The sequence below is a fragment of the Jatropha curcas genome, chromosome 6 (genome assembly GCF_041381405.1).
Source record: "Jatropha curcas cultivar XTBG-Jc1 chromosome 6, XTBG_Jcur_1.0, whole genome shotgun sequence".
In the NCBI taxonomy this organism is placed as follows: Eukaryota; Viridiplantae; Streptophyta; class Magnoliopsida; order Malpighiales; family Euphorbiaceae; genus Jatropha; species Jatropha curcas.
In genome coordinates, this window is record NC_143156.1 from 11111082 (window position 1) to 11122059 (window position 10978).

The 10978-nt window shown below is 37.2% G+C and overlaps 1 protein-coding gene across 1 annotated transcript; it reads right to left on the reverse strand.

The window, feature by feature from the left end:
* Positions 1–2285: 2285 nt before the first annotated feature.
* LOC149495544 (uncharacterized) lies at positions 2286–3145 on the reverse strand. Its single transcript, XM_089723193.1, has 3 exons — positions 3089–3145; positions 2571–2972; positions 2286–2507 (listed from the first exon to the last, which is right to left on the reverse strand). The coding sequence occupies exons 1-3, from the start codon at positions 3143–3145 to the stop codon at positions 2286–2288; spliced, it is 681 nt and encodes a 226-aa protein (XP_089579319.1).
* Between the last annotated feature and the right edge of the window lie 7833 nt (positions 3146–10978).

Sequence of the window (10978 nt, forward strand, 5' to 3'; positions counted from 1 at the left end):
TTTCCTCTGGTTTTGTCATCATCAAATCCAGGAGGAATTTCCATATACACCTCTTCTTTCAAATCACCATGTAGAAAAGCGTTTTTAACATCAAACTGATGTAATTCCCAGTCAAGATTGGCTGCACAAGACAATAAAATTCTGATTGTATTCATCTTGGCTACAGGGGCAAAAGTTTCCTGGTAATCAACTTCATAGGTCTGACTGAACCCTCTGGCTACCAATCTGGCCTTATACCTCTCAATGGAATCATTTGCCTTATGTTTAACTGTGAACACCCATTTACATCCAACTGACTTCTTTCCTGATGGAGGAGTTACAAGATCCCATGTCTCGTTTTTTGCCAAAGCTCTCATCTCCTCAACCATTGCAGCCTTCCATTTTGAGTCCTGTAATGCCTCTTGCCAATCCTTCGGTATAGAAATAGAAGAAACAGACAAAACAAAGGCTCTATAGGAAGGGGACAGAGCATTATAGGAGATGAAATGAGAGATGGGATGTTTAGTGCATGTTCTAACTCCTTTTCTAAGAGCAATAGGAATATTAAGGTCATTGTCAGAAGGGCTGGAATCAAGATTAGGATCAGAATCATCAGGAATTAAAGAAGACTCACCAAGTTCTTGTTCGGCTGTATTTTCAGAGCCTGAAATTAGAGAAGACGGTTGATCAGAGGTCTCATGCTCCATGGTTGTATCTGTATTAGTCCGCCGTGTGTAGGTTTTCAAATCAGGTCTATCCAATCTTTTTAGAGGTTTGGGTGGTTTTTCTATCCTACTATCTATGTCTACAGGAAACTCCCCCTGGAAAGGAATGTCATTCATCACCTCTTCCATCTAATATTTCTCCCCCTGAAGAGGTGATTGGGAAGGAGAATAAGACTGAAATTCTCGAAATGTAACATCCATACTCACAAAATATTTTCTAGAAGGAGGATGATAACACTTGTATCATTTTTGAGTAGTAGAGTAACCAACAAACACACACTTCAAGGCTCTAGGATCTAATTTGCTTAGACCATTCTGATGAACAAAACAAACACAATCAAAGACTTTAGGAGGTACAATATGAGAGTTTTTTCCTTGAAGAACCTCTAATGGAGTTTTAAAATTTAAAGTACAAAGAGGCATGGAGTTTTAAAATTTAAAGTACAAAGAGGCATACGATTGATAAGGTAAGCAGTAGTCAAAATAGCATCCCCCCAATATGGTTTGGGAAGATTCATAGTGAACATGAGAGACCTAGCTACTTCCAGTAAATGCCTATTTTTCCTTTCCGCGACTCCATTTTGAGCACTAGTAATGACACAACTAGTTTGATGTATAATACCATTAGAAACTAAATAGGTACGAAAAATTGCATTCATGTATTCAGTACCATTATCAGTTCTTAGGATTTTAACATGCGCATCAAACTGAGTACAAATCATTTTATGGAAGTTCTGAAAACACGACAAAACTTCATTTTTGGTTTTCATTAAATAAATCCAAGTCAATCTAGTGCAACAATCAATAAAGGTCACAAACCACCTATAACCAGAAAGAGAGACAGTTTTAGTAGGACCTCATACATCAGAATGAATAGTAGTAAAAGGAATCAAGCTTTTATTATTAATTGAAGAATAAGAACGCCTGGTGTGTTTGGCAAGTTTACAAGCATCACATACTAATGAATCGAAATCACACTTAGTAAAATAAAGATGGAAATAAACATCCTAAAACACAAAAAAGAGGGATGTCCTAATCTCCTATACCATTGAATAACTTCATTGGAAGGATTTCTGGAAGTTCCTAACAAAGCTTGACTAGTACCCGAATTTGAAAAACGACAAACGTCATCCAACGATACAGTCCATCGCGCAAGCTACCACTGCCAATCGTTCTCCCCGTGTTCAATTCTAGAAATATACAATGAGTAGGGTAAAAGGTTACTTTGTAATTAAGCGCTTTTGTGATTAAGTTAACAGATAACAGATTAACAGGGAATCTAGGAACATGAAGAACAGAGGATAGTTTAATATTAGAAGAACAGTTAATAGAACCTGTGCCAGCAATTGGTACTAAGGAGCCATCCACAATGTGAATTTTTTCTGTGCCTTGATACTTAGAATATGTGAGGAAAGGTTTTATAGAGCCTGTTGTATGTTTATTTGCTTCTGAATCTATAACCCAAGAGGGTTTTGCAATTTTTGCAAGAAAGGTAAGAAAAGCATTACCTGAATTAACAAAATTAGAAGCTGCAGTCTGAGTTGAGTAAGAATCAAGCTGTGACAACAATCGTTTCAGGGACTAAATTTCCTTATCAGAAAAGCTACTAGTAGTAGATGTTTCCTCACATAAAGCTCCACCATCAGATATGTGTGCCTGCAGTCTAGAAGAACTGACCCGCTTTCCTCCACGCCATTTAGTTGGGTGTCCATGTAATTTCCAGCAGAACTCCTTAGTGTGCCTGTTCTTATCACAATAGTCACAAAATAATTGATCTCTATCTGAAGAACCGTTCTTGGCAGCCTGTATATGTTATCTTGCAGAATTAGCAATAAACCCTACTTTATCAATTGTAGATCTGTGAACCATAACATTCCTCCGAGTCTCCTCTTGCTGTACAAATGAATATGCTTGTCGCAAGGATGGAAAAGGATCTCGTCCAAGAACTTGGACCCGAATCTGATCATACTCGTTGTTTAGGCCGGCCAGAAAATTATACACACGTTCTACTTCAATCAACTTTTGAACTTGAGTCGCATCATCAGTACATTTGGCTTGAAAGTCTTGGTAATAATCCAGTTCTTGCCATAACCCACTAAGTTCAGCCACATATTGAGTGATAGTCATATCTCCCTGCTTGGTTTCATGAACTTTCTGTCGCAATTCATACCTCTGAGGATAGTTTCTAGTTTGTGAATACATCTGTGAAGCGGCATCCCATATCTTCTTAGCTGTATCAAGAAGTAAATAGCCTCGAGAAATAGTTGGCTACATGGAATTTATTAACCAAGACATAATAAGAGAATTCTCGGATTTCCATTTGTTAAAGCCTGGATCTGTCGAAACCGGTTTAGTCGCGCCACCATCAAGGTATCCCTGCAAACCTCTTGCTTCAATGAATAATAAACAAGACCAAGATCAAGCCAGGTAGTTCGTTCCATTTAACTTCACCGGGCTAATCTAAAGAGAGGGGCTCTCTGAGTGAAAAACCATATCTACCTTTTTTTCGTCATCCATATTGTTAGAAAAAAAAAATTTTAAGCGACAGTGGCGAAGAACCAACAGTGGTAGAAATAAACCAAAAAAGGAAAAAATTGCAAAAAATCAAAAACTGGTGCTGAAGGACTAGCAAGGGAAAATCGCCACAACAAATCGAGGCCGCCAAAACAAGAAACGTCGACGGAGCTCCCCGAAAATAGTTGCACGCGCCGGCGCATGAAGAACGGTCAGAAGCTTCTGGAGGCATGTGTGCACAAGCACGTGATTGGACGACGACGCGGTTTGGATTGAGGGCCAATCGGCGGTCGCGCTTCCTTCTAAGCCGGGCGGTGACGATCAACTCCTACTCCCGACGATACTGTGTGTATGTCAGTCCACTCAAAAACTGAAACTGTCGCCGAAAAATTCATGGCAATGGCTCTGATACTATGTTGAAAGAATATTTCGTATTTCTTTTATTGTGTATTATATTTTCAATCTCTACACCATTATATATATACACAAGATTGTCCCAATATAGGAAGTAATCTAAATAGGAATAAACCTAAACTAGGAAAGACAATAAACCTAAACTAGAAAAGACAATATTGACTTTAATTACAAAGATTTCAACACTCTTTCTCTAGTACATGCGAATTCTCTTACTGGCAAAGGATGAAGTTTAGAGTTGTTGCTCTTTTTTTTTCTTACCAACTAACAAAATAGATACCAATTTTTTTTTTTTTTTGTTTTTAATTTTATTATACAAAGAGAGGAAACATAAATTTCAAGCACAACAAATAAAATCAAACTTTATCACTTTAGTTTATAGCTCTTCAACTTTTATTTTGACTCATCAAACACTTCAGTTTATAAAATTACACTTATTAAACTCTTTAACTCATAAAATTATTTTATTTAACACTTCAATTTGCAAAATTGATTGATTACATATCTAAAATAGTTGAAAAATATGAAAATTTATTATTCCAAAAATTATGCTAACTACACACCAAATTAATATTCCAAAAAAACATTTTCTCAAAAAAAAAAAAAAAAAATCCAAAAAACCTAAAAATTATTGTCGTTTAATGTGAAATATGTGTAATATTATGAAAATTTATAAGTCTAAATGCACGATCGATCATCCATAAAATTTAAAGTACTATAAGATTTAAGTTACAAATTTAAAATGCGACTACTTCATTTGTTTGTGGTCGGTATGGTGAAGACCAATGATGCTGAATTTTGTACTTTTTTAGAAGCGTGATCACCTATATCTGAAAATGAGAGTCATTTATCCAAGATGATCTCAAAAGTAACCCCATATTGACAAAAGGATGTTTGTCTTGATGAAATGTGCTAACTTTTTGGAATTCAACACCTGATATGAAGCTGCTTCTATCAACTTTGTGAAGTAATCCATTGCGATTAAGATATATTCCTACCGGTTGGAAAATTTCGGAGTAATCCTTCCACTGATATCTATTCGCCAAGTCGCGAAAGGCCATAGCGTCACTGTGGGGTTCAAAGGAACTGGAGGTAGCTTCTGTAGTTTGGCAAACACCTGGCATTTGTTGCATCTGTGTAAATACTTGGCACAATCCTCATTCATTTGAATAAAAAATAACCCAGATTTATAATCTTGCGGGCTAGGGCTTATTCATTCATGTGAGGACCCTACTCTCCTTTGTGCACCCTTCTATGATCTATGTGGATTCAGATTCAGTCACGCATTGAAGGTGAATATTGTTCAATGCCCTCTTATATACCACAACATTGTGTAGGATAAAATTAAAAGCTAGTTGCGTTAGTGTTCGCCTATCTGTTTTGGAAGCATTTTCAGGATACAACTCATCCCTTAGAAGCATGTATATGTCCAAAACTAAGGTCTCTCATCCAACACTTGAACCCCCATGCACAAAGCTGGCTTTCCTCTTTCTTCAACTGCCAGTGGTCAAATCATGATTCCTGCCCCCACTCTACCATTGAAGCAAGAATGGTAAGAGCATCAATAACCTGATTTTTTGCTCCTATGAGATAATTGAAGGATAAACTTTGGAATTGATTTGCCAAGTTTTCCAAGCATTAATAGTAAGGAACCAAACGATCTTATTTAATTTTCCACTTTCCTAGAGCTTGCGAGACAATTAAGTTCAAATCTCCATATACTTCCAAATGCAAGACCCTTATTTGCGTTGTGCCTTCCAACCTAGCAATACAAGCTTCATGTTCTGCCTCATTATTAGTTATTGCAAATGACAACTTGATGGAGATGGGCATATGTTCACCTTTGGTGCAATCATTAGGCTGTATTTCCAAAATAGGTCTGTTGGCTAGAATTTTTGATTTACTCGGCCAAGTCTCCCTTGATTGTAACCATAGCATTCTCAAGTGGGAACTTTAACTTTTGATGAACTGAGGAGGGTACTTCCTTTATTCTGTGCACCCAAGGAGGAGGATGAAGCACAAAGGGACATCAATCACTTGAAAAGGAATAGAAAACTTTGCAGGCCCCAATGTCACTTCTAGTGTAGCCACCCCCTAACACCTCCCTTTTGGTGTTGTCATATGCCTTACTATTTTATTGGAAGGCAATAAACCAATAGTTTCTATCACAAGACAATTTACAACCTTGAGAGGACATACATTTGGAGCAGACTCGTTACCATTAGTACCATCGGGACTGTCTTCCCTTTGGCGCCCATTGTGATGTATAGGGCATTATTATATATGGGATGCCCTCTCTTCTAGCAGGTCTTCATCACTAAAGGAGATCACATTACACTTGGTGGTGTAAGTGAATGAAGCAACTAGGGAATCAAGTGATATGTCAACAGGAGTTTGACGTTGGCTCAACGTCTGGCAAAGAGCTCGGTGATGAGGAAATGATGGTATGACTAGACTCCAAATGGATATATTGGCCTAAGTTTTCTTCAACTGCTTCAGGATAGGATCCTATTCTAGTTTAGGAGCATGCATGATTTTCTTAGTAGGTGGCATAACTGGTTGAACTGGAGCTTGTCTGCCCGCTTCGGGTTATGCCATTTCACTCCTTTAGCAAATCATTTAAATCTAGAACACACATGTAGGAATCTGCCTCACAAATGAGGGAACTGTAATCCACTTCAGGTTCTGACACAATTATAGAGTTGATGTTGTGATTAGGCAAAGGGATTGCTTATGATATTGGGGTCCATTTCAAAGGCAAGATGTCCTTTTGATCCATCAAGTCTTGGATCTTACACTTCAAACTCCAGCAAGCCTCAATCTAATGCCCCAAACACTGATGATAGTCGCAATACTTGGAAGCTTTGTACCCTTTAGTCTGAGATAAGTCTCTTAGTTCCAATGGTTGGATCAGGTTGTCTGCTAGGGCATTTTTGTAAATGAAGGCAATAGGGACCCCAAGATTAGAAATTTTGAATCTTCTACTTGTCCGTCCTTTATCCACTCGGGATGGAGCTTGAGTGGTGATATGAGAAACTTTTTCGCTCTTTTGACTAATGGAGTGTGAAATAAAATTGCTCCTCCTTGGGAACCATGAACTAGTCAATTCACGCTTAATCGAGCTAGATTGAATTAAGTCCTCAATCTTTATAACTATGGAAATCAATGCCTGGAAGCTAGTAGATATTGAGTCTGCGGATGACTCTGGTAGACCTGTAGTAGGTTTTCTATTACCATGTCAATCTGCTCTTGCTCATTTAGTCTGTTTACCATTTGAGCAGCTTTAGCCCTCCACCTTGTAATGAAAGCGGAGAGGGCTCTTTCGGGTCCTGTTTGGTAGTTTCCAAGTCCCTTCAAGAAATATCAATTTTGATGTTGTAATGATATTGATTGTTGAAAGCATTACAAACATCTTACTAGTTCTTCTTGTAGGATTTGCCTAAACCCCGGAACCATCTCAATGCATCCTTGGTAAGGGATTGTTGAAACAACTCATTGTTTACACCCAAAGGATTCTGGACACCTGTATACATCTTAAAGCAGACAGGCTCAAGTCTCTAAAATCGAGCTGCGGATCAAATCCCCCCAAAAAACTCTTTTTTTTCTTATATTTCTTTTTTTCTTTTTGATCGGGAGGTGTGTGATTTCTCTAGAATCTCCATCAAGGGGCTAGAGGCAATACTTCTTAGTAGTATTATTTTATTCTTTTGTGCCTTTCTTCATCACTTTCTTTTATTGCTTTTTACTTTATTTCTTTTCAATATATGTCATTCTTCTTCATCTAAATTCTACTTTTCATTTGAGATTAAACATTAACCTAAGGTCAGTTAAATGAATATTTAAACCGAAAACCTAGTCCCTGAATCTTCCTTGGTTTCATCGATTAGTGCACTTTTTCCAAATTGGAGTCAAACAAAGGCTTTTCTTAAGTTTACCTTAAAAATGAAATTTAAGTGGTGACCCTACAAAAATCCTTCTATGAACCTTACCCAAATGAGCGTTTTGATCCTATTTAACGGATTAAGACTAGCACTTGGGTCGGGGCCTCACGATTGGAGACTCTACTGGGGAGTAAAATAATTTTACAAAGTGGACTACTAATTGGTTTAGAAAATAAAAATAAACTTTATTTTCCAATGTTCACTTAATTGGCCTTCTTTTAATTTTTTATCTTCTCATACATTATGACATTTACGTTCACCCTTTAGAAAAATTAAGATGAACTTTCTAGATTTTCAGTAGTATCAGGTCAACAACTCTCCTTGAGGCTGTTGAGAGGTTATGAAAGTGGCTAACCCGTGATGAATTCTCAGATCCTTTTTGAGATGTAATGAGTATGCAAAACTATTTTCTCTCTTTCTTCCGAAATTAATTATTTTTTATATAATTTGGACTCTAAGGTGGAGCTAAGATCAGGTCATATTATTCAAGCAATACCCAAAAATGATAATAAAGCAAAGGTATGTCATCACTAATCACTTGATTAGTTCTTCTTTTCTAAAACCTGGGCAACTAGTACACGGAACATGATAAGCTAAACTAAATTCAACCATAGAATTGCATGGTTCTGATTCCCGATCCAATTGCTGATCTAAGAGATATGCAGGCACATTTTGGAATGTCATCCCTAAATTGCAAAAATTAACGAAAAACGATCTTCTCCCTTGTAGTGCACAAAAAAGAATGATGCTTCTTCTGCCAAATATGCATTAGCAATGGACTCTTCACTTTTCGTAGATTCCTATAACATTTGAGATAGTTGATAAATGATTTATTACAATACTTTAAAAGATGCATAATGCTAAAACATATAATATTTACCTTTTCAAATGGATACATATAATGGTATTGCACAAGGCATACTGTGTTAGCTTCATAAGCAAGATGCACTAGTAGATGTTTCATTAAGTCCAATAAATTAGGAGGAAAAATATATGCTCAAGTTCACATAAAATGATTGGAATTTCTTCTTCAGCTTGTATCAATAGGCAATAATTCATTATTGAGTTTACATAAAAATGTACTAACTTTTGTTATTCTTTCCCTGAATTCAATAGGCAACAATTCATTAAAAGCAATAGGAATCACTCTCTGCATGAAAACATAGCAGTTGTGGCTTTTCATTCCAAACAACTTATGCATGTGCATATCAATACATTGAACTATATTTGAGACATATCTATGAGGGAACCTTACTGCTTCAACCATTCACACAAAACATGTTTTCCAGGTTTCAAGTATGTAACAAGCCTTTGAATACTTCCATGTTTGTAAATTTCATTCTAACTCTGGGCGTCGACATATATCCTTCATATCTTCTCTGGCTTTAGCACTGTCTTTTTCTTTTTCCTTCTGTGTACATAATAGTATTGAAGCGATTTTTAAAGACATTCTTCTCAATGTGCATAATATCAAGATTATGTCGAACCAGAAGGGTACTCCAATAAGGCAAATACCAAAAGATACTTTATTTTCTCCACCCATAAGTATTAGCAATTCTAGCATTAATAATATTGGCACCGAATCATATGAATTTCATAAGCCCTAATGTCTCTGTTTCATGCAGAATCTTATTGCCTAACTTTAAAAAGGGGTGACATTTCTAAGACAATTTTTTTTTTCGTTTTCAATCGGTTTCTATTTAGCTCCATTAATTATATGCTGGTAAGAATTTGAGGTGATTGTCAAACCATGATTATTTACTACCCTTTGATAGAATTAAGGCATTATTATACTCAATTTAATATGGACAAGCTAACCTTCTTGTCATACTCCACCCAGAAAACATAGCATCAATAATAAAAAAAAAATCACTTACAGTCCAAAATCAAGTGGCTCACCAAATAAAAAAATTTTCTTTCTTGCTACATCATATGTTTGAACACCCACTTCACACAATCATTTTAATTTTGCAATTAGTGGTAGTGAACACATCTACCTTTTACTTTTTTTATTGAGGAACTATTATAATTATTAACATGTACTCCAGTTCCGTACACATCCACAGCAGAAGATTATAAGGTGTTGTCATGATAGGCCAAGAGGAATAGTGTCATTCCAATTGCCTAAATGGCTAAAACTATGAGTATACAACCCAAGCATCACATTTTGGCTCTCGATAACAAATGATCGATGTTTTTGACACAGAACGGTAACGTAAATGGGTAGACGATTATACTTCATCAGGAGTTTTGATCAATATCGTTTGATTTGACGAATAAAATCAAGGAACTAAACTTGCTAAGAAGTTTATTGAATATGAATGATGTTTTAAAATATAATAAGTTATGCCTCAAAATAAAAAGCAATCTATTTATAGGTTTGGGTGAAAACATAAAAAAAAAAATGTAACTGGATATGTCAATAGAGCCAGGGGGCACAGTCGTACTGCCATGGGACACGGGCATGTCTTCAACTCCAGGGGCTGGTACGGGCATGCTGTCATAGGACACGGGCGTGCTTTGGACTTCAGAGAGATGCACTTGAAGTCTAGGGGCTGGCACGAGCATGCTATCATAGGACACAAGTGTGTCCTGGACTCCAGGGGCTAGCACGGGCGTGCTATCATGGGACACGGGCGTGTCCTGTCTTCTTAGTCCCGAGCGTGTTTTTGATCTGAGCTCCAGGGGCTAGCACGGGCGTGCCGTCAAGAGCACGTGCGTGTCCCTTCTTCTTAGGCTTGCAGTGGTCCAAGTCTTCCATATATTGAATCGCAAGTTGCTCCGCATCAATCACCTCCACTTGAAAAGAACTCGACCTCGAGTCATCACCATCGGGGTAGAATGAGAATAAATCAGCAACATTAAAAGTCTTGGAAATCTTCATGTCGTCAGGCAAGTCAATCACATAGGCATTATCATTGATCTTCTAAGGCACCTGAAATGGACCAATCTTCCTGGAATCAAGCTTCTTCTATCCTCCGCCACACTCATGAAGATAAATCATGACCCAATCACCCAAGGTAAAAGACTTATAACGTTAGTGTTTATCAGTTGCAGTTTTATATTTTTCATTAGCAGTAGTGATGAATTCCTGCACTTATTTGAACACCTCCAGATGCTCAATAGCCAAGTTGTTAGCTACAATACTCTTCTCTACAGTTGTCGAGAGGGAAGAAGATCAACGGTATGGGCTGGAACCTTCCGGTAGACAATTGCAAAAGGAGACATTTTGGTGAAGCTATGGATAAAACTGTTATAAGCAAATTCTGCTTGAGAAAAAGCAAGATCCCACATCTTCTTCTTCTCACTGCAAATGCATCTAAGGAGTTTACTAAGAGTCCGGTTCATCACTTCAATTTGAGCATCAGTTTGAGGATGAGCGGTACTGTTGTAGCGAAGTTGAAT